The sequence below is a fragment of the Bombyx mandarina genome, chromosome 23 (genome assembly GCF_030267445.1).
Source record: "Bombyx mandarina strain Sakado chromosome 23, ASM3026744v2".
Lineage (NCBI taxonomy): Eukaryota > Metazoa > Arthropoda > Insecta > Lepidoptera > Bombycidae > Bombyx > Bombyx mandarina.
The window spans coordinates 11,979,657-12,004,475 of record NC_143229.1 but is presented as its reverse complement, the minus strand read 5'-3'; the positions used below and the strand labels follow the sequence as shown (position 1 = coordinate 12,004,475).

Below are 24,819 nucleotides of genomic sequence, written 5' to 3'. Positions count from 1 at the left end.
CTAACGGATAAGACGTCCGGTGTACTCGTGCTGAGCGATGTACCGATGTTCGAATCTCAGGCGGGTACCATTTTTTCTAATGAAATACGTACTCAACAAATGTTCACGATTGACTTCCACGGTGAAGGAATAACATCGTGTAATAAAAATCAAACCCGCAAAATTATAATTTGCGTAATCACTGGTGGTAGGACCTCTTGTGAGTCCGCGCGGGTGGGTACCACCGCCCTGCCTATTTCTACCGTGAAGCAGTAATGCGTTTCGGTTTGAAGGGTGGGGCAGCCGTTGTAACTATACTGAGACCTTAGAACTTATATCTCAAGGTGGGTGGCGCATTTAGGTACGTTGTTCCAGTAACCACTTAACACCAGGTGGGCTGCTAGCTCGTCCACCCATCTAAGCAATAAAAAAAAAGCACACATAGGTACAATGTAGTATTGTTTTCATTCTTTTTTTAAATCATCACCGTGGATTCATGGTTGTTTATTTCACCAAATCGATCCCCGTCAGGACATAACTCGGAATGGGTAAAAGGGATGAAAAACTTCGTAGCTTTTGTACAAATTACATCATTACTGGCTCACAAGATACCGAACTATAGAAGTCGTCGTGGCCTAAAGGATAAGACGTCCGGTGCATTCGTGTCGAGCGATGCACCGGTGTTCGAATCTAAGGCGGGTAACAATTTTTCTAATGAAATACGTACTCAGCAAATATTCACGATTGACTTCCCCGGTGAAGGAGTAACATAGTGTAATAAAAATGAAACCCGCAATTTTTTTTTGCATAATTACCTGTGGTAACGGTGGTAGGACCTCTTGTGAGTCCGCGCAAGTGAGGCAACATCACCCTGCCTATGTCTGCCGTGAAGCAGTAATGCTTTCGGTTTAAGGGGTGGGGCAGCCGTTCTAAGTATACTTGAGACCTTAGAACTTATATAAGGTGGGTGGCGCATTTAGGTTGTAGATTTCTATGGGATCCAGTAACCACTTAAGATAAGAGGCCGTACGCTCGCCTAAGATAAGATAAGATCAATAAAAAAAATCAAAATGAATTAAAGAGAAAAGAGCTTGATTTTAAATAGACCAGACCAATCTCCGAAACGCGAATGACTCACCCGCCAATTTATTCTAATTAGCAATCAGAAAGAACAAGCGGCCCCAAACTGAATTGCACTAATCATCGTTTAGTTTCACGGTGTCGCGAACTTCCTTTTCCCTTTTGAATGTCAATGTTGGAACCAATCGGGACAGAAATTAAAAACAAGGCCGTCACCACGGAGACGAGACTTCTAATCGATAAAGTTCGCGACGCATTTCCATTACACCGTGTCAGCGGGAGTGTCAAAATATATAGATTATAGAAATCGTCGTGGCCTCACTGATAAGACGTCCAGTGCATTCGTGTCGAACGATGCACCGGTGTTCGAATCTCAGGCGGGTACCAATTTTTCTAATGAAATACGTACTCAAGAAATGTTCACGATTGACTTACCCGGTGAAGGAGTAACATCGTGTAATAAAAATGAAACCCGCAACTTTTTTTTGCATAATTACCTGTGGTAACGGTGGTAGGACCTCTTGTGAGTCCGCGCGGGTAAGTACCACCACCCTGCCTATTTCTGCCGTGAAGCAGTAATGCGTTTCGGTTTGAAGGGTGGGGCAGCCGTTGTAACTATACTGAGATCTAAGAACTTATATCTCAAGGTGAGTGGCGCATTTACGTTGTAGATGTCTATGGGCTCCAGTAACCACTTAACATCAGGTGGGCTGTGAGCTCGTCCACCCACCTAAGCAATAAAAAAAAAAGTAATAATTCCGTGCCTAACTACAAAGCAAATTTTATTATCCGTCGAAGAATTATGCATGTTTAAATGTCTCCATTATTCTTTCATATGCCAACACCTACATATAAAGAGAAATCCCGATTTACTACCTAACCGTGAATCTTCGTAAATCCACCGCCACAGAAGGTCGATAACCCCTTTAGAACGATTTCGCTTGCAATTTATCACCGAGGAAAAGTTTGGTGAGTCCCAAGAGAGCCTTTTTATTGGTTAGCGAACAATGGAAATTCTTTATTTTAAAGACCACTTGAAAAGTTCATAACTGATTCACAAACTAAATTTGGAGTTACCTTCGCACAGTGTATTCAATTAGATTTATTTATGATGTACAAAATGATATTATAAACATTTCAGTTCTGAAAATATTTGAATATTTTTTTAAGTTTACTATAACGACATCAGATAGTTATAATTTATGCGTAGCTTCAATTTATCTGAGACTTAAACGGCATAGCAGTGTAACTAACGGTAATGTTACATTGCTATGTTACAGCAGACTGACAAAACATTTACACGAAGAACAAGCAAATGCCATTATTTAATGAAAATTCATTTGACAAAATATGCCCACGATCTTCTTTGATGGCTCTTGTACTCCTGGCATCGTTAGTGTTCATGAGCATCGGTGATCACTCACCATCAGATGTTCCATAATCTCAGCAGGCTGTTAGGCGACAGCAAAATTACTGAATTGACCTCAAAAACAGAATGCAAATACCTATACGTCAAACGTAGAAAAACCGTATGACGTCACAAAATCGTAATTAAACGGAAACAGTCCCATTAGAACATTCGCTTATATTTACGTACGAGGTGACGCGGGCGCAGTCACTCACACAGTAAGGTTAAGTGCACACGTGTTTTAATATTATAGTATACAAAAAAAAACGTCTCGAAGTGTTAAGCATAATGGGTATTGAATCTAAACATTTATTAGATTTAAGTGTTGAAGACTTTAACAAATTTCTAGATTCCTTCGACCATGTCCTCTCCGATTGTGATGGTATGTTAGTTACATAATTCATATTATTTGTATATGTTCGTATTAGTATTTTGTTTATTCGATCATTGTTTTATGATTTTGATTTTGTTTTTCATCTTTTTTAAAAATTGAAGTTAGATGAAAGTGTTTATTTAATCATCACCAAAATGAGGCAGAAAAATTGCATATTGCTTCAAAATTAAAATAAGTGAAAAGCTTTCCATATTAAACTGATTTCCTACGGGATCTATGTCCCGTGGTTATTGTTACATCGATGACCTCATTCGACCTTCGCACTGAAGAGGAAGGCGATTCCATTATCGAAGGAGATTTTTCATGGAAACACATTAATTACAAATCACTATCAAGGCAGATAAGAACATGAAATATTTTAGGGATTTTTTATTATATACTGTAGATCTCAGCGAAATGCAGAAATGTCTTTGTTTACGGTTAAATTTTTTATAAAAGTCTACATAAAAGATTACATATTGGCTACATGTTGCCGATATGGGATATCACCAGAACATCTTAAGAAGACTTAAGAATTAATGATCAGACTTAAGAATCAGACTAATCAGACAGAATAATCAGACTTAAGAATTAATGAGCATTCTTTGAATATTATCTCAGCGTCCTACGAACGGCTTCGCCATTTACTGATGGTAGACCGTACCATAGGCCATGCTACTAACCCTCCTTCACCTCTCCATTTTTTTAAGTCGGTTAAAATATAGAACGTTTTCAAAGCTAATATGCTAATATACACAATCTGCGTATTGAAATCGCAGATAATTAAATCAATTGATACAAAAGTTATGAAATACTTTCAAGGCAACAGTTTTTTCATTGCGGTTAATTAACAAGACTTTTCTATCAACGGGAAATTTGCACTCAAAATAAATAAGTCAAGCACACTATTTTATATGTGTGAAGAAATGAATATGTTAGAGAAAGTCTGAAAGTGGCACCTGTGACAAAGAAGTTGAGAAGTGCGCGTTTGGGATGGTATGGACATGTGATGAGACGAAATGACAATGAAGTTGGTAAGAGAGGCTTAACTATGAATGCGGAAGGATATAGAGGAAGAGGTAGACCTAAGAAGAAATGGATGGATGACGTGAAAGACGATATGTGTAAGAGGGGAGTGAGCGAAGAAATGGTATATGATAGAGAAGTATGGAAGAAGAAAACATGTTGCACCCACTCCAGGTGACTGGGAGAACGGCAGGAGAATGAGGATGAATTATAAAACACGATTTTTTAAAAAATTTAATTTTTTTTTAGTGTACGGTAGTTATTATAATCTTAACAAGGAACGGAGAAAACAAAACTAGGCACCAGATGATACAAATTATATTAACATTACGAAGGTACATATTATTTTTATATTAAACTTAAATTGGCGCGCGTAGCTTCTCGACTGACGTCAGGTGACAGGCAAACGCGCGTTCGGGAATTCCTATTTCGCCCGAAGACACCCGAGTGTGACTTTTTTTTTTTTTTAAGAGATTTTATGACCTTGTAACTAAGACCTTTAAGTCATGTCTTATTTTACTTTATTTTCTTAATTTTATGAAAAATGATAATATGGAGTGAAATGAAATGAAGATGATTAATTTGAGACATTAATCAACTGGGATGAAATTTAATGAAATGAGATGATATGGGATGAAATATAATCGCAGTAAAATGGTGGTCATTTACTGAGATTTTTTCAGTGGACTTTTTGGAGGAACCCGAGAAGTTACGTCCAGCAGCTTTGTTTCATTTTCCCACATTTGTGCACTTTCACAGATATTAAACAGTTAATAAACCACCATTATTACACATTTAAACCTGAAGAAACACTAAATAGACAAAATAAAACAAATCACACCACTTCACTCCTCGCGTTCCCGCCAAAAAGTCCGAGTGTGACTTGATGTGCCAGTGTTGCAAGCTACATTAGCCTCGCGGAGACCGTTACGGTCGATAAAAATCGGAAAAGCGAACTTAACATCCAGATTGCGTTCCCTGCACTGGACGCGAAATGCTTGACGATGAATCAGTCAGGTGAGATTCCGAGTCGCTTAAGATGTACGCTTCAATATGTCTAAAGACACCGTGGTAGGCTTTCCTCTGATATCTATCTTGTAATAATAGGTTGGGGAAAAGTTTCTTCGTATTTTTTAAGAAAATTCACAACATTTTTTAATATGGTTTATTTACATTTAACTAAAGTATGTAGGTAACGTTTTGTTCGATAACTTTTTGCCATCTTGTAGGTAGGGACATGACACATTTTTTGTACTAAAATTTTAAAATGTATCGAATTTCTTCATTAGATTCACTCATCCTGACAGTACGAACACACACTTTCCTAATTCGAATCTGAAATTATCTTCTTTAAAATTTAAACTTTTAATGGTACCAAAACCAGCCAGATACAAATAGTATAGCCAAAGAGGTTTTATTACAAGTTCATACATACTATAATGCGAAAATACTTTTTCCCCAACCTATTATTTATCTCTACGTTCTAGTACCGTATAGAGGCCGGTGTATGGCGGCTGCGAGAACCGACTAAGCGATTAGTACCAGCGTATTACCGTAATACTCATATGGATCTATTTCGACCGTAAAACAGTAAATCGTTTCAGTGCGAAGAGTCGAACAGCTGTTTTACAGTTGATACTTCGATTTAATATCTCAAGGGCGCGGTGGCTTTTCCTTCGTTATGTCTGTGGACTCCGGAATCCACAGTTCGTAATCACCTGCACCCATGTACACAATGAAAAACAGCAAAACGTTGTGGTTTTTCTGTAACACGTTTCCAAAAAGTATGTACTCGACATTTAGAACACGTGATTTTTAGATATAAAACAAACAAAAAAAAACCAAAGTAATCCCAGTAATTTTCCGGGATCTCATTATCTATAATGATTTTTATCGTTTTATTTCACAGCTTATGCTTACATTTTTGTGATAAATACTTTTTCACTTGTGGCCTTGTACTGATGATAATTTTTTATGAAAATTATATTGTAACGTTTTTTTTTACATGAGATATCCGTGAGATATCAGCCTTCTTAATTTTTTTTAACTATTGGTCTAACTATCTTAAAACGCTATCAAAGGTCTACCACGGGATACGCAGGAAGGGTAGGTGTTCCAAAACCAATGAAAGAGAAATTAATTTAAATCAAGAAAATTTTCAAATGGTGTAACAACTAATAATAACAAGCATATTACATCACGCACGCACCAGATTACTGTCTGCAGATAAAACTATTTTGAGCATACGTCGCGTTAAAAATGGTTTAACAGTGTTGTAATCATCACACGAGATTTCATCAACAATAACTTTAAAAACCAAACGTGAATGATTTAATGACATTGCTGGCGCCGTGTCAAAAAGTTGACTTTGACAATGGCAGAAGTGATAATTCAATTCGTATGTAAATTAGTTTCATTATTAAGTTAAGCAATAAAGCCATAATTTAAACAGTAATACTATAACGATTTAGTTTCGCGTACTTTACTGTCTTATTTAGGACGATTAGAATCATTTACAGTTTTCGTTATCACAGACGACTCGGTCGACGGTCAGGCGTGACAAAAACGAAATTTGTGAATACCGAGGAATTATACGTCATAGGCATATATAGATTCAACAGTCTTATAGCGGAGGCTAAACAAAGCTAATAAAAGCGTATTTATATTAAATAACTAGCTGACCCGGCAGACTTCGTAGTGCCTCAATCGATAAACAAAAGACCTAAACTTTTGTATAAAATAAACTTCAAAACAAACAAAAGGAATCCGTCCGACGTCCACATCAAAGGAAAAACAAAATTGTTGTTTTTATTTCATTCCGAGCATTTTCATATTTATTTATCTTTTATACCTTCTCTAGACTTCCACAAATAATTCAAGACCAAAATTTGCCAAATCGGTCCAAAGTCGAACCTTGACCTCAAGCCCAGCAGTTAGGAGCGTTAGTTACTGCATCACACAGTCAGTCTAATATATTTTCCCGTACCTCTTAGCATTGATAGCCTCAAGGGCGAGCGAGTAGGTGAGCTCACGGGCTCAACCTGAGAGAATTTGATAACACTAGCCCTAGCAAAAACAGTGCTCTGCAGAAGCTAGGTACCACCGGATCGGATACGCGACCCACTATTTCCCGGAAACAAAAGCTCAGTACGCAACTTGTCAATTAACAAAGCTTAACAATCTTCAATGGCAAATTTAAAAAGCTAAACTGATTATCAAATAAATACCTACAAGATTTTCAAATCACAGGTGTTATATGGACTCAAAATCCTTTGCCGCGAGTCGGAGAGTTCTTTAAACAGATGAAGAAACGCGGGAAGACAGTGAATTTCGTTTCCAATAACAGCATTCGATCCAGAGCAAATTATGAAGCTCAATTCAAAGCAGCCAGCATCGACAACGGCTTTGTAAGTATTGAATTAGAACTCTAGAATCAGAACAAAAGCGTGTATAAGATGAAATTCGCTTTTCATCGGAATTACTTTCACTCTGACACTACAACAAACGTATTTTTAACTAATAAAAGTTATTGTGATAGCTTATTATTAGCTTACTATTAGTGGTAAAGCGTTTTGTGAGCCCGTACGAGTTGGTACCACCATTCCAACTATTTCAGCGGTGAAGCAGCAATGCGTTTCAGTTTGAAGGGCGGGGCAGCCTTTGTACTGTAAAAACGAAGACTTGAACTCATGTCTCAAGGTGGTTGGCGGTGGTTTACGTTGTCAATGTATATGGCCTTCTCTAAGCACTTAACACTAGGTGGCACATAAACACGCACACTCATTAAAGCCAAAAAAAAAAAAACAATATAAAAAACACCAACCTCGATCCCTACATCAGACACAAATTTATTTGCTCTTTATTAAGGTGCTTAATATCTATCTACGCATCGACAGGTGACTATTTGGTTTAAGCGACATTTTTGCAACTTTACAGGTGAACCATTTAAAGTTTAAAATTTGGAATAAAATATCACAACAAAAAAAACAACTTCTTCAGCTATTTAAATGGAGTAAGCTTAATTGCAGTTTGAATTGTTAATACTAATACCAAATGAAACGGACTTTTAATTACAAAAATAAATGTCGCATATTTAGCGAAATTTCACTTAAACTAATTAGCCTTTGATCCCCCGATATATTACTCATTTTATTAAATACATCTTTATATGTTCATATATAAAATGGAAGCTCCTTCGATCATACTATGTGTATTATAAAAACCTATTTGAAGACCTATATTTGACTTTCTGTTGTGATAATCGTTTTTAATTGATGTTATCGGCTGTCCTTCTAATTAATTAGGGAACACTTTTTAGGAGAGCCTGATCATTCCATCTATCGCAGTGGCAGAGTACCTGAAATCAGTTAAATTCAATAAAACTGTTTATTGTGTAACCTGTACTGAGACTATAAGAGTCTTAGAAGCACACGGATTCAAATGCAAGGAAGGTGTAAGTATTGAAGATATTCTCAATGACAGACAAAACTATGTGTATGTAAAAATATTTACTTTTAAAAAAGAGTAAAATAATAAATAGATTGAATAGTGTAACATTCCTAATGCTACCTACAAATCCAGTTGTAAAAAAAATACAACAGAGCAAACCGTCTCCAACAAAGTATAATGAGAAATAATAATATAATAGAGAATGTAATCGAAGTCAATCAAATATGCATTATTATGCATAATTGATTAAAAGACTTTTAAAGACTATTTGACTGCATACGCATTATTGACTATGCATTATTAAGGACAACTAAAAAGCAACCGGTCAGATCTTGATAAGATTTAAATTGAGAAGAATCAGCTCTCAGTTAAAAAATGAATCTTTGAAATCGTGTCCCTTACAACAAAGTTTTGAGGTAACACACACAAAAAATATAACCACTTCTTGTTTTTGTCAGTTGACAATATCGTCTTTGTTGACTCCCGTATAAATGTCATAATTAAACATTAATGTTATTTTTATTACATACTTACTTTTGAATTTATTAGGTTTTAAATGAAACATTGTTCAAAGATAAAAAATTTATGACACAAGAAATATTTGAAGCACAAGTTGACCTAAATTTTCTTAAAAATATGAATGTTCAAAAATTTACATTTGTTTCTTTTCCAGCCAGATCTAGGGCCAGAGTACTATGGCGAATATATTCAGTATTTAGAAGACGACGAAGAGATAGGAGCCGTCGTTTTTGACAGCGACTTTAGGATAAACTTGCCGAAAATGTACCGAGCCATAACCTACCTGAAAAGACCTGAGGTCCTCTTCATAAATGGAGCGACTGATAGGGCGGTGCCAATGAAACCTGGTCTTTTAGCTTTAGGTAAATATTGCGACGCATGTCTTTGAAGCCCGATGCTTTAAAATTTTTATTTATCTTATATTATGTTTTAATGTAACTACTTTTGTACATGATTCATTATTCGAAAAAAAATATGTAAGAGAGAAGTAAATCTAATACTGATTAGTACATTATCATGTAGATTTTTCTGTTACTTTTTCTGGCTCTAGCACTGCTAACCACAAAATGGATTTAAGGTTCAATTTGCTGTCACTAATATTTTTTTTTGTTCATCCCGCCTGACACCAATTAGGACAAGAATTAATGAAATGCTTCAGTTAATACACATAACTACCGCAGACGGATAGCCAGGAAGTCGTAGCTTGATTTAGTTGGAAACACATCGCCGTATCATTCGATAATGGCCACAGAGCTCGATTTATTTGAAATGCTTAGGCGTTCTCACATATTGACTAAAAATACAAGAGCTCTCTGACGAAGCATTCGCCCAAGCAATTAATAATGTAAACATTTATATTGAATCGGTTTCCAATCAATAATAAACTCCAATATGAAGCAAGTATTTAAGTAGCGCGTAAATATGGATTCGGAACTTTTAAAAATACAATATCAGTATTTACAATGAAAATAACATACGTTTTATTGCATAGAGACACAAAACCATTGAACCTACATCCGAGTTCGCATCAATAAAAATTTGCATTGAGTTAAGCGCGGTATTCGCAAATATTTTCACGGCAAAATTTAAATTTATTTCAACGTAAATTTTTCCGCTGTGCGTCGTACATCAAATTTGTTTGCGTTTATCCCATTGTTTATGTTTCTACGTGTGTGCAATACCGAAAATGTATTTGCCGCTATGTTTTTTTATGTTCGACAATTATGAATTTATTCTTGGTTAAGGTTGGTGGCTTATTTTTAAAGTTCAAAAATTTAGATTATAATGAACGATATTCTAATTTTAGAACTGTATTTTTTAGAAATTACTCGATAGTGTTTAATTCTTAAATAATCGAATAAGTTCATAACCTTGAAATAGATTCCGTTGTATTTGTATCATACCTCAACTGTTTTGAATTTTAAAGGTTTTAAGAAATACGAACGCACCGCCAATTACTAATATTTTCAAATATGTATTTTTCATTCATTTTCAAAACATTGTACTGCGGCAACACAAGCGAGTGTCGCCTAATAAGCAAATGGGGCGATTTGAAATAAAAAATCAAACAGTATTTTATTATTAAACAGTTATTTATGATTTTTTTCGTATCTGTAACCTATAAATACTTTATACATACATTAACTGTTTAGTTACGGGTCTAGATTTAATCTACATGGTTTAAATAAATAAATAAAAACGGTCTATTCAATTATTGTAACCACAAAGAGTATTTCTGCTTGCTACTAATTTTAATGGGTGAAAAAAAAATATTTTTTTGCAGCAGAAATCGCGCGAGCTTCGATACGACAAATTTTATATTTGACTATATAGTTGTATTTGCCCGCTTCGCTAGGCATTTAAAATTAACATTATTATTTCTCACCCCACAAAGATTCTAATCATTAACGCCCCCGCAACTGGTGTAGGGAGTCCAACACTCATATAAATATTAGCCTATCCATGAACTAAATGTATTTTTTACATGGATAACAAGTTTCAATTCAATCGCATGCATGGTTCAGTAGTTATAACGGAACATCCGTAAAAACCACTAGATTTATATATTAGTATAGATTCTGTTTCTACTTGTTTCTCGTAGGGACGGGAGTTTTTGCAGACCTGGTTACGGCAGAAGTTAAACGAGAGCCCGTGCTGCTTGGGAAGCCAGGAAAAGCTTTCGGTGAATTCGCTATGAAGCGAGCCGGCATCACCGATCCTAGTCGAGTTCTTTTTATCGGTGACATGTGAGTAATACGTATAAATATGAATTATTATAAAAAATGGTGCGCGTGCAACTTGGTGCACGTGTAAGAAGTGAAACTTCTTTTGTGGTTTGTAGTATTGTGGTTTTCTTCATTTGTCATTCTTCAATCAAATTTCTTTTGTAATAGGGTATGTGAATAAGAGAAATGACCTAGCTCAACGCGCCTAAAGAAGTTTCACTTCAATAATATGTATTAGTATTTTCATCGGTTTTGGTGAGTTCTAGATAAAATGAAAACTGATTTTACCACAACAACTTAACCAGGGAAACTGTGAGATATTACCACCAGTAATTACCCAAATTATAATTTTGCGGGTTTGATTTTTATTACACGATGTTATTCCTTCACCGTGGAAGTCAATCGTGAACATTTGCTGAGTACGTATTTCGTTAGAAAAATTGATACCCGCCTGGGATTCGAACACCAATGCATCGCTCAACATAAATGCACCGGACGTCTTATCCTTTAGGCCATGACGACCATAGATTATACACTTAAATGACGACTTCAAGAGGTCGCTGCCCCCTGAAATAAAGCGGGTAAAGATTATAGATATGTGATATCTATATCTATATCATAGATACGTGAATACCACCACCCACATGGAGACATGAGGTCTCAATTGTATTGTATAACGGCTCGCTCATTAAACTGGAATTCAGGACTGCTTCGAAGCATAAAAGACAGTTTTATGGTACCTTCCCTACAGGTTTACAATACGCATCAGATGAGCCACAATCATCTAAATCGAATAATAATAAAAAAAGTGCGTACGTACAAAGTACACATGTCAGAAGTGAAACTTTTTTGGCGAACTAATTTATAAGTCTTGTTTATATTTATACAAATCTAAAACTTTAGATTTCCGAGACTTAGAGGAAGGGAAAAAGGAAGATATGTTCCCGCCAAAAGTCTGTCAAATGTCAATCTCAAACCTCAGTGTTGACAGTCACATTATGTTTAGATTTCTAAATTGTAAATGACTAATATTTTGCCAATTGAATTGACTAATTTAATTTCATGCTATTTGATTAATGTTCCAAATTCTTTTCATTTCATTTCAATTCCTATTAACATTTTTCACAAAAAAAATATAAAATATTAGGTTGTATGGTATGATACATTTGCCTTTCCAGTTGGAAAAATACAACAACTACTACTACTGACATAATTTCAATAGTAGTTTGATGTCACTTCCGTTGCATACCTGAGTGACGTTTTGTAAAAATTTTACCCTCATACCCCTAAAGGAGTTTCAATTCAAAAATACAAAAAAATCGATTACAAATATGAGATATAAAACCTTCTTTTGTTTACAATAAATTTGTTTTTTTTTTCAGGATCGCTCAAGATATAGGTCTAGGGAAAGCGGTTGGTTTCAACACTTTATTAGTTTTAACGAACACTACCAAAGAAGAAATGTTGTCACACACAATACGACCAGATTACTATGCGGAGTCTCTTGGTAGTATTGTGCCTCTAATTCAGTAAATTGCTTAAGTTAATAGGAAAAAATGATTTAACTAGTAGGACAAATACATTTCCCCTCTAGCTATGAAGAATATATATTTGTGAAACTAAGCTAAATCTCGAAATTAATCGTTTGGTGTACTTATCTGCGAATCAGACGTCGCATGTTCATTCATAATATATCAATTATTTTAATATTTTGAGAGGGTACTCAGGTCGTAGGTCAGTAGACAGCGGCCTGGCTCTACCCCTAGCATTGCTGAAGTCGATAGGCGACGGTAACCACTCACTATCTGGCGGGCTGTATGTTCGTCTGCCTACAAAGGCAATAAAAAAAAGAGGGCACCTGTAGATAAAGTCAATGACACCACCGACTTTGACATATGAAGTTGAGGTATATATATATTTTTTTTGCATATAGATTTTCCTTTTGAATTGTAACGTATTACTTTGACAGAAATATGGAGACTAAAGTTATCTACCCTTGATCCCTCCATCAACCAATCACAAGCTACTCGAGTTTGCTTTAGATTTATTTTTATTGTATATACTCGTACGTGATGCCTCTGAGATAATTTATTTAGTGCAAGTGATTTTGTAGCATTTATTACAATGTAGATAAGGATCAAACTACTCAAAGCTTAATTTATTCTGTGATTCGTTTTGTTTGTGCGTGTTTTTTTTCTATTATTTCCATAAATTAGTTTTGCTAACTTAATAATAAGTACTTAATCTTGCGGCTGTTTAAATAATTTCGTATGAATCAATCGTCGTCTATCTTTTATATTTTCAAAGTTTTATTGAATTTCTTTAAGAACAAATTTGTTGATAATTCAATGTGATGTGACGATGATTTTTTTATGTTCATCGAATTCGACCATAGTCACTCATAGATTTAGATTTGTTTATGTATCGGATTGTCTTTTTTGTCCATCATTGGCGTTTTCGAAAAAAAATACCTACACTTTCTAAACATATTCATAAATACTTTTGATATACACATGAATAAGCGTATTTAACTGTTTTGCTTTTTCTAAAAGAAAAAAAAAACAGATTTCTAATTTATTTTGTTGATATGAAGCTAGTGAATTGCTAACCAAAAACCGCCTGTCAAACTAAGTAAGCCCTATCTATTCGGTCCTATCCCAGCTACGCCTGGAGGGGTAGGTGAGCTCACGCACGGGCTCAACCAGAGAGAATTTATTAACACTAGTCCTAGCAAGAGCAGTGCTTCACAGAGTCTACCACCGGATATGAATGGCGATCCACTGAGAAGATCCAACGAGAAACTCAGTGGGCTGTTTCTATGGAGGAACGCCAAGCGTATGTCGCTACCACATTAACAACAAGATTGACTGTAACCCCTGAATAAAATCGATTAGCAATATGTTTTCTAAATATCTTTTTGTTTAAATTGTCACTCAAATTATCGTTTTGTAATGCGATTTATTTTGTCATGTCAATACGTGATTTAAAAAAAAAACTTTTGAACATTTCTATATATTTATATTATAATAATCGTAGTATATTAAAAAAGAAAAATATAAAAAAATATGGTTCAGAAATAAAATTTTGATCTATTATCAATTCAGTTTATTGTTTCTCACATCCACATTTCGCAACATTAATTATTCAATCTTTGAAATTGATTTAATTCGAGTCTTAAGAGCTAGGCGACGCGGCTTGGCTTAGTTCCAGACGTTGTTCAGAGCTATCAAGAAGACTTCAAGCCAGATGACTAATTTTAATTTTAATAAAAAGAGAATATTAGGTCTATGATTTCCCCCCTTACTCCGCCGGATTCTGACCTCGGGGGAGATCGGACGCTTGAGTAGAAGTGCAAGGGAATGAGGGAGTAGATAGAGCCTTAAATATCATCCTTGGGCGCGCGGTCGGCTCTCAACACGGACCGTCCATTCCTACATTTTAATTTTTTTTATTGCTTAGATGTGTGGACGAGCTCACAGCCCACCTGGTGTTAAGTGGTTACTGGAGCCCATAGACATCTACAATGTAAATGCACCACCCACCTTGAGATATAAGTTCTAAGGTCTCAGTATAGTTACAACGGCTACCCCACCCTTCCGACCGAAACGCATTACTGCTTCACGGCAGAAATAGGCGGGGTGGTGGTACCTACCCGTGCGGACTCACAAGAGGTCCTACCACCATATAAGAGGTTCGACCCCAGCGTAGAAAAAAAAGCGACTAAGAACCCCACTCTTGAACTCAAGCAATATATTGATGTGCCTTGTAAATTGCTACACCATGTGAGCGGTTGGAAAATGTTTCAAACAATCCGATGCGATGCGTAGGCGGTAGGGATATTTTAGCAGCGCGATGAAGATTGAAAACACAGTCTGAATCAGAGAATACAACGCTCGCGACTCACCTGATGTTCTCCAACTCCTCGTCGTCTCCAGCAGATTTTTTAATGGTTCCTCAGCGGCGAACGAGAGTTGAGCACTTGACAATATTCAAGAAAGCTCTGGTGTAATTCGATTGCAGTGGTGAAAAAAAGAGTTTCATTTAGAGATTTGCGTGTTATGCGTAGAGAAGTGAGAACGCGAATGGGACGCGCGTGGGTTCTAAATTCAAAATTACATTCTTTCATGATCCATTTTTTAAATTCCTACGCTTCAAGGAGGATTCATTGGAATCCAAAAAGGCAGCGTAATAAACGGGTAAACTCAAAATTCAAAACTATATTGAAAATAAGAAGGCGCTTATTTCAATCTTTCAATATAATTTTAAATGTAGAATGATTGATCTTTATCAAAAGGTATGACGCGTTTATACGAAATTGCATCCTTATTAATACTACAAATGATTGTTTTTCGTTTTTGCCTTTATATAGGAGATTCCAAATTCGTTTATTTTTTATCACTTAAAATCCTTACGAATCGGAACCAGCCACAACAAATAGATTACATCGAGCGGAATGTTTTTTTATTTGCTGTTCTTTTTTTTCGAAATAAATTTAGGCAACTGCTTCCTATGCCTCCGGAATTTGTATTGGCCCTCGGATAAAACGTGGAAAACACACGACCATTTGCATTTAGAGTTCAGTTGTGAAGGTCAAATTTTCGGTAAACCATTTTCTTATCAACATTTTGCAATATACAGTTCGAAATGATTGTTTTAATACAATTATTGTAATAACATAAACGATCTTAAAAACATTTAATGTATATAAAATTTAATTTAAAAAAAATTCATTATTATTATTAATCCTCCTTTCAACTTACGTTAACCAATATTTATGAAAAGTTTTCTAACTGATTATCAATTCCCAAAAACACGTACCAGCATTTTAAACGAATGTCTTGATACCATCACCTCCCATCATAGCCGAGCGCATTGAATATATTTATCAATGGTAAATATCAACTTGACTCAACTTTTGCCATCTTGGATATCCATGAGCAATGGTGCCTCTTAAACATGAGATGGGTCATGTACCTACACAAATAATAGTGGAATCGACAGACGTGGTACTATAAACATCTCTTAGATCCGAAAATTATTATAAAATATTGATTAGAAATTTACCTTGTAGTCGAATTGTGAATCTAAGAGCTAACACAATTTTTTTTAAATATTAAAATCGGTCCAGCCCTTTAAGAGGAGTTCATTAACATATACACGGGCAGAAGAATTATATATTTTCTAATTAAAACTAATTTTACGGTTTCTTTATTTAAAACGTAAAATTAAAATTTATGTAAAAACATGAATTAAACCGTAAAAGTTGTTTTAATTAGGTTTCCGACTCACGAAAACGGGACGAATAAAAATGTTTCTTTACTTGAAGTGTCTGATTAAAATACCTACATAGACCCACACTCAGCATTGGATGGACAGGGGTTGAAGAGATATTTCAAAACGTAAGTACTTTGAGGAATTAAGTCTGCATCTCAATTGCATAGTTATAGCTCATGTCACACATATCAAATAGAACGCGAAGCTTGCTTTGTAGCTGAAAGGTAGTCCTACTCGTGTTGGATTAACATACACCCTACGATCGGTGACGACTATAAGAACTGTGTCAGATTCTGTTTGATGATGTCACACGCCGCACATACTAGCATCACACGTTCTGACTATAATTCCAACAATTTCAACTAAAAATGAAAAACGACGTTACTAGTACATTTAAAAATTATGGCTATATCACCTAGCGCTACGATTAACGTAAGGGACCAATATCTCTTAAAACCAATCGATCAGTTGACATTGAAAACGGCTGCAGTACACGGAACCCCCGAAAAATTTTCATTCACGTACCTAAATGTATACACTTTTTTTTTACGTCAGAAGGAGGACACTAAAAGCGTTCGCGGTCCGTTTTATTGCTACGCGGTGTCACTCAACCTTTTTGCATACATTTGTCTGTTCGAATTCCAGAAAATGCTTTTCAAAATGTTCGGTTTGACCGCGAACAACAGGACGTTTATACTCGTAGAACATTACTCGATGAGATAATTTGATTTTAAATTCCGCGCCCGGCCAACCGATCCCATAACGCGTCTTGTTAATCTGTTATCGGAGCCCATAGACGTGGAATCAGACCTTGAAATATAAGGTATAAGTCTCAAGTGCATTGCCGCTGTTGTCACAACAAATCGATTGTTTTACCTTCATTTTTTTTTGAGGGGAGGTAGGCTTACTGATGTCCCGGTACACAACAAATCGAGTGCTTTTCCAACAGCAATCCTTCGGAATAAGGATATATTATATTATAAGGATATATTTTCCATAATATACATATTTTAGGAAGAAAGGATTACTGGTGAACTGACTTCACATTCAGTTTCACAAGACAACTGGGCGAGCACGGGCTAAGCCGAGTAGTATGTTCCTTAACCGTGAATGTACATAATTCGTGAAGAATTCCATCAAAACTATTTTTTCCAAATTTTCAAAAGCTCTTTCTTGATCGTGCTATTGCTACTACAGAATAATCAGGATAGCCCATACAGAATAATCAGCCCATAATTTTTATATTCGAAATACCGCTAATTCGAAGCTTCAAACAATTATCCTACCGGTCGTGTAATCTAAGATTTATTAGGGTCAGACAGGTATTGGCTGAAATCGGATGCCAAATGCCGCGTTCCTAGAGACCCGAAAGTCGAGGGTCGAGAACGTACATAACAATGTTTACGGTGGATTCGTTTTGTGTTTGTACGGCATCACAATCATTTTAACTAAACATACCTAACTAGATTTTGTTACACGGAAAATATTTATTTTTTATTGCTTAAATGGGTGGACGAGCTCAAAGCACACCTGGTGTTAAGTGGCTATTGAAGCCCATAGACATCTACAACGTAAATGCGCCACCCACCTTGAGATATAAGTTCTAAGGTCTCAAGTATACTACTTACAACGGCTGTCCCACCCTTCAAACCGAAACGCATTATTACTTCACGGCAGAAATAGGCAGGGTGGTAGGTAGTACCTACCCGCGCGGACTAACTAGAGGGTCCTACCACCAGTAATTACGCAAATTATAATTTTGCGGGTTTCATTTTTATTACACGATGTTATTCCTTCACCGTGGAAGTCAATCGGGAACAATTGTTGAGTACGTATTTCATTAGAAAAATTGGTACCTGCCTGAGATTCGAACACCGGTGCATCACACAACACGAATGCACCGGACGTCTTATCCTTTAGGCCACAACGACGACAATAATGGTGTGTCATCATCATCTGACCCGTACCCCGTGGTGGCAAGGCTATAGGTAGAAATGCGCTCCGTACTCTCTACATCTCGCTGGCATCCGTTGAGTTCTAACCGAAGTTTAGACGTGCCTTGCTGAGCGACATACCCCCCCCAAAAAAGGTACCTTCGAAACCCACGCATATAAATGTACTGGTGTTAGGTCTTACACAATTAAATATTAAAAACTATTAAATACTATCTGATCCGGCAGACTTCGTAGTGCCTCAAACTTTAAAAAAAAAATCTAAACTTTTGTATAAAATAAACTTAAAACAAACAGAAGGAATCCGTCTGACGGGGGACACGTTAAAGGGAAAACAAAATTGTTATTTTTATTTAATTCCGAGCATTTTCATATTTATCTACCTTTTAAACCTTCTCTGGACTTCCACAAATAATTCAAGACCAAAATTAGCCAAATCGGTCCAGCCGTTCTCGAGTTTTAGCGAGACTAACGAACAGCAATTCATTTTTATATATATAGATAATCATATTAAAAACTGCGGCTTCATTGATGAATCTTCAGATAATAAGCAGAAAACCATACAAACGTGAAATCAGTATTTGAGATGATCCGAAGTATATCTTATAACCAATTCTGTTTTATGACATACATAATTAATATTAGGTCGTGTTCCGTTATTATATTCGGGTCAAGGGAACACGGCTCGATTTCTTAAGACGAAACCCATTCCCTTTCCGGACAGATAATCTATTTAATATGGGAACAAACTTACCTCCGTTCAATGTATAAAATTTTGTTTTAATATACTATTTGAATATGCTTTTGAAAAAATATGCTTTTTGAAATCATACATAATGAAATGAAATCATAAATCATGAATTTAGCTAAATAAAGTTTGTCATTGAAATGTATAAAACTGTACTATATTCTTCTTTATATGAAAATATGGTTTTCTTAGCGAAGAGTATAGACTATGCTTTATTGTACGCCTAAAACCAAACAACAAATTAATTAAGCAAAATATTTAATACAAAAATACAATGAGCAGTCTTAGCGCTAATATCGAATTCTTTCAGACAACCATCAGGGGGACAATTTGTATATCTATATATCAATAGTACGATGATTTACACATAATGCAACGTTCTTTACGTACGAGAGTTTAATTTACTTAGTGACGTAATTTTTATTTATTTATCGATATTCACAATAATTACATATTTACTCTTAAGTATATTTTTTATGCACATACATATCTTACCTTTATTAGAATATGCATAAATTTGTATGCGTTTGTGTGTTCGATTATTTTTTCCTACCTATTCGCTGGTAGCCTAGAGGGCTATTCCAGCTACGCCCAGACGGGTAGGTGAACTCAATGGCTCAACCTGAGAGTATTTGCTAACACTAGTCCTAGCAAGAGCAGTGCTTCGCAGAATCTACTACCAGATCTGAATCGCGACCCACTGAGAAGATCCGTCGAGAAACTCAGTACGCTTCGATTTATTTATCTAAGCACCTAACATTATTTTCTTTGAATCACCTTTGGTTGACCGGTTGGGAATTACACATTAAGGCCGTTAATGTATACAAAAAAACATAAAGTGTAATCAAGAAATAAAATCTCACAATACCGGGTGGGAAATTTAAACACGATGCCGCGATCATCAAATCGGCACCATGCATGCCGCGGGCAAATTGTTCTTCAACATTGTACAATGCAGTAATTTAATCAAAGTTCATGAGCTATTAAAACTTGAACCAAGTCTGGTAGTTACGCTGAGATTACCCGCTCAATCTCTCAAACAATGTAGCGTTCATATCTTCTACAGTAACAGCACAAGAGTATTCCGCTCGTAAGCAGTCAATCTCTCAACATTACGTGTTATTAAAATCGCTCTAATTTGTAAACGCAAATATCCTTATAAAATTGTCAAACAATTTATATATTTAATTAATAAAGATACGCAAAATAAAGCGAAATTTGTAAAAGATTTAATGAAATACTTATACATATAGAATACTGGAAAAATGTATAACTACAGCAACAAAGTAAAGGAGAAAAAAATGAAACAGAGTACAAACCAAATAGAGCCTTATATTGACAAACCACATTTATATCTGATTTCCGATATAGACAAAAAAAATAGAACAAGCTTACATAAATTTAGAAAAAAAAAACAGTAGGTATCTCACTTAACCAATTTACTTATGATATTCCCAAATTAAACGGGTAATAAATCTGATTTCCGATATATACAAAAAAATAGAACAAGTTTACGTAAATTTAGAAAAAAAAACTGTAGTTTTAAACAGGCAAATAATATACGCCAAGCTAAAATAGCACATGAAAAATTATATCGAAATTAAAAAAAGTAAAACAGGATTCACCAAATCGTGTAAAAGCTGAAATTATCAATGAATGTTTTGGTAAATTTTGTTCAGTTTGATCTCACTTAACCAATTCACTTATATTACTCACAAATCAAACGAGTTATAAAAATGATACTCAACTATGAAGCAATACGCGTTCCGGTTTAAAGGATAATCTTTGTACCAGCAAATTTTAAATTTTACAAGTAGTAAGTAGGTCGTCTTATGAGACCGCACGGGCTGGTATCTTTATGATTGAAAGATTACTGGTGGCCCGGAGGCCTTTCCAGCTTCACGAGGACAGGTGGGCGAGCAAAGGCTCAGCCAGGAGGGGTGGGATTTGCTAACAACTTCCCGAGCGCCTCCGAAGGAGACCTAACAACTCAAGAGCAATTGCTTCTTAAGCATGTCAAAACATGTCAGATCTTAAACATGTCATTGTCAAAACATATCTGATCTTAAACATATCAAAAGTGCACATGTGCAATTCACTTACTTCACTTGTCTCGTTTTAACGTCCCATTTTCGTTTCATCAAGTTTCAAATCATAAGGGTGTTCTAGAACTTTCCACTTTAAAAAACGATACCACAAAATTGAAGAAAGCAAAATGCAAAAATATTTTCCTTGATCCTTCTCCAAGACCGATGGGCTATTCCCATCAGCCTTTTAATACATATAAATAAAAAATATTGTACGCTCAAAAACACCCCTTAACGCTAGCACCGTAATATTCATTATCGTAAAACTCAGGTGCTGCCGTAGCTTCAAAACGGGCACTCGATATAAAAGTGCTTTGACAAATAAGCCACCGAGCCGTGGGGACGGGTTCTACAATACGGATAATAAGAACACATTCGTTTCTTTTTCTTTAGTGTGTTAACAATTAACAATAACATTGAACTTATAATTGATTATTATTTTCAATTATTCTAATCAATAGAAAGTAAACATGTGCAGTTTTGATATTTTCGAAGTTGGTTTCTTCAAAACCAATTTCATTTAAAGCCTCCGGTGTGATATTTTATGGGTAGTAAAATCGAATGTTGACAAAAAACACGTGTGGCACTCGGAGACTGCCGCGGTAAAGCTATTTATTGCATAGCATTTTTCATCAACTTATGCAATTATAATTAGACAATAATAATTTAATATTAAAACAATAATAAAATAAAACCACGCTTTATTTATAAACATTAACAAAAGCAAAACATTAACTGTCCCCTTCACACTCATAAGATAGACCGGGCGAGAGAGAGATGGGCAGACTTTTCATGATGCGAACGCAGTGCGACGTCACGCCGCGCGCTTATTTACTAATATAACAATACACAAGCGCAACGTGTGAATGTATTGAACGCGAGCTACATGGTAGGCGGAGTGGGGAGTGTTAGGTTGTATTTTCGTTACGGAGTTTCTTGATTCGGTCGCCGCGCTCAAAGCCCGCGATAAAAGCTATGTAATAACTTAAAAATACGTTTTACATTGGATTATGAGCCGTCTGGTGTTTACTGGAGTTCTCTCATGTTGAGCCCGTGAGCTCACTTCAGCTCACCTACCCGTCCGCACGACACTAAAATAGTCCTTCTTAGGCTACCAACGAATAGGTATAAAAACAAAAAGGACTCTCGGATATCTATACATCTCTGCCGCTAAAAGCGGGCTATCCATGAAGCCCGCTCAATAAAATACGTATATTGATGCATAAAGACAAAACTGCCACAAGTTGATGAGCAATAACTGTCACAGCCCCGAAAACATTGTCATACGTAAATCATTGTGAATCGCATACGTGCACAGCGATCGGCGAAAAACATTAATCAATTTAGTCGGATGAGTATAATTCTGATTTATATTAATAAAACGAATTGAGATACATTTGCGTAACAGTCGTCTAGTTTTGGTATTTGAACGGTAATACTTTTTGCTGTTGTAATTTCTTTCTATGTACCTATCTAAAAAAAATTATAGCTAACTTAGCCGCCACCAAAAAAGAGGAGGTTCTCAATTCGACTTTTTTTTGTGCTCTTTTTTTCTAGGTGTTTGTGTTCTTTTTTTCTAAGTGAATTCAATTTTAACACGTTTTTATTAGTTCTTACCTACGTCAGTATGTATGTATGTAATGGAAAATTGGAACATGATTTTGACTCCCTTCGTTACGTCAGAACAACTCGAAATTTGACATACTTATCAAGGTCTAATGATAATTCAACCGCTGTACAAATTTATAGCTTATTATTGATATGTTGATGTTAATAGTAACACCATATTTAATAAATAATCCTTAAAAAAACAATCATGCTGTTATAGAAAACTGAACTAAAAAATTGAAAATAAATAATAGTTTAAAAAACCAATAAACACACTTTTATATATAAATAATTGTAAAAAAAGCATGGAGTGCCGTTTAAGACATTATCAAAATGATAATCCTTCTACTCATATCTTTCAATAAAGTGATAATTAGTATTGAGTATTGACACCATGCTTTTTTTTCAATAAATTTATTTTCTCTTTTTAGATTAGTTTCTTATAAAAGCGTTAGTTTTTACGCATTTGAACACTTACAAGCACGTACCACCATATATTTTTCTTCTCTAGCCAGTCAAGCATTCTGGTTTGAAAGGTGTAACAGCATGCAATAAGCTTCGACCTCACGTGACAAGGTGAGGGTTTTCATTCACGTTATGATGTCTACAGACCTCTGCCTATAGACGGGTAACCACTTAACACCTCGTGAGTCGTGTGCACGTCCACAAATCTATTACATTAAAATAAGTGTAACACCCTGGTTTTAAGCCATGTAAGCTCATATGAGAGGCGAAGCACTAAACAATATTCATTACCGTAAGCCCAGGTGCGCTCGGCGTTCTGAAAGCTCCACTGTGTGTTTTATATCAAAGCTTTTAAAGTGTGCCTTTTAAAGTAAAAAAATAATTTCCTATTTTTTGTGTTATATTGTTGAGTAACCTTAAAAGCTCTATAAATATAAGAAATGCGTTTAATTTTTTTATGATGATTTTTGAAATGTTAGCCTGGAACCGGCTACAATGATGATAATTCCTGAAAACCGTGCATCCTTACTCAGGACGAGTACACTAAAGGCTGACCCTGGCAAATCAGAATTATTCAGTGACAGAAATAGGCACCCACCACAATAATACCTGCCAGAAAAAGACTATAAACAAACTTTTATTTATTTATTTATTGCATTCAATACAAAGTCAAGCTTACAGTTTACAAAATAGACGGCGCATGTACGACCGATAACAGTCGAAGCAAATGAGGCTTCTGAAGCTAGGTCTTTTGCATATTAAGCGTTCAATAAACGATGGCCTCCGTAATAACACTTTCGACGAACCATTAAGAACAACGGTGCAGGTCAAGTTAGGTTGGTACGTTTCCAAAGTATCCACAGAGGTACGTACCGAAGAAAATTTTGTTAATATTGAAAGAACTTTGTTGTATATTTAATTTTTTTTTTTTTGTGTATGTAATTATTTTTACATTAAGTATACATTTTTTTGGGTTCACCACAAATTTGTAATGAAATAAATTACATTTGTACTACCGAGCATTGCAATAATAAAAAGCAAGTAGATGAAATTCTTTGTACTACGAGCTTAGTAAAAAATTATGCTAAATTATTATACAAAAATGAAATCCAGCGGTTGCCCACGATTTAAAAAAAAGATGTTTTGATTTTAATTATCTTTTATTTTTAAATATTCATTGCACTTAGTTATTAATAATGAACTGAAAATGTCATCGTTTTTCCAGATAATGACGTCATCAGTGGCGTTAAAATCTGGAGCCGTTGCCTCAAAAATTTATAACCCGTAACATGCGTACATATTTCATCTTGTTCTCAATGTCATCTGTTTATTTAATGAATATATAACTTTATTTTTCTACGAAACAAAACCAAAACCGGTACATTCGTAGATAAAAAAAAAGCCTTTTTATCTTTAACAAAATGTAATTGTGTCTAGCGGAATAAATATTAATAACAGCTTCGAGATTGAGCTTCTAGTGCTATGTTTCTTAGACGACCTGGCAATTTTGTGGCAGGTCTGGTGTTAATCGACTATCGGAGTTTGCAGATATGAAAAGCAGAGGATTTGGCTGTGCCTTTAGCATTGTTGACGTCTATGAGCGATGATCACTACTTAACATCAAAC

The 24,819-nt window shown here is 35.4% G+C and overlaps 1 protein-coding gene across 1 annotated transcript; it reads left to right on the top strand.

Annotated features, from left to right (window-relative positions):
- Positions 1-2,666: 2,666 nt before the first annotated feature.
- LOC114245910 (uncharacterized) lies at positions 2,667-14,158 on the top strand. The gene is made up of 6 exons (XM_028178223.2): positions 2,667-2,849; positions 7,116-7,273; positions 8,185-8,319; positions 8,989-9,196; positions 10,936-11,080; positions 12,442-14,158. The coding sequence occupies exons 1-6, from the start codon at positions 2,756-2,758 to the stop codon at positions 12,590-12,592; spliced, it is 891 nt and encodes a 296-aa protein (XP_028034024.2). The 5' UTR covers positions 2,667-2,755; the 3' UTR covers positions 12,593-14,158.
- Positions 14,159-24,819: the final 10,661 nt, after the last annotated feature.

Bases quoted from the DNA above. Each gene is read 5' to 3' on its own strand.
- LOC114245910 (XM_028178223.2), top strand. From the start codon at position 2,756: ATGGGTATTGAATCTAAACATTTATTAGATTTAAGTGTTGAAGACTTT. The intron at 2,850-7,115 runs GTATGTTAGTTA...TTCAAATCACAG, and splicing joins TGTCCTCTCCGATTGTGATG to GTGTTATATGGACTCAAAAT. The intron at 11,081-12,441 runs GTGAGTAATACG...TTTTTTTTTCAG, and splicing joins GTTCTTTTTATCGGTGACAT to GATCGCTCAAGATATAGGTC.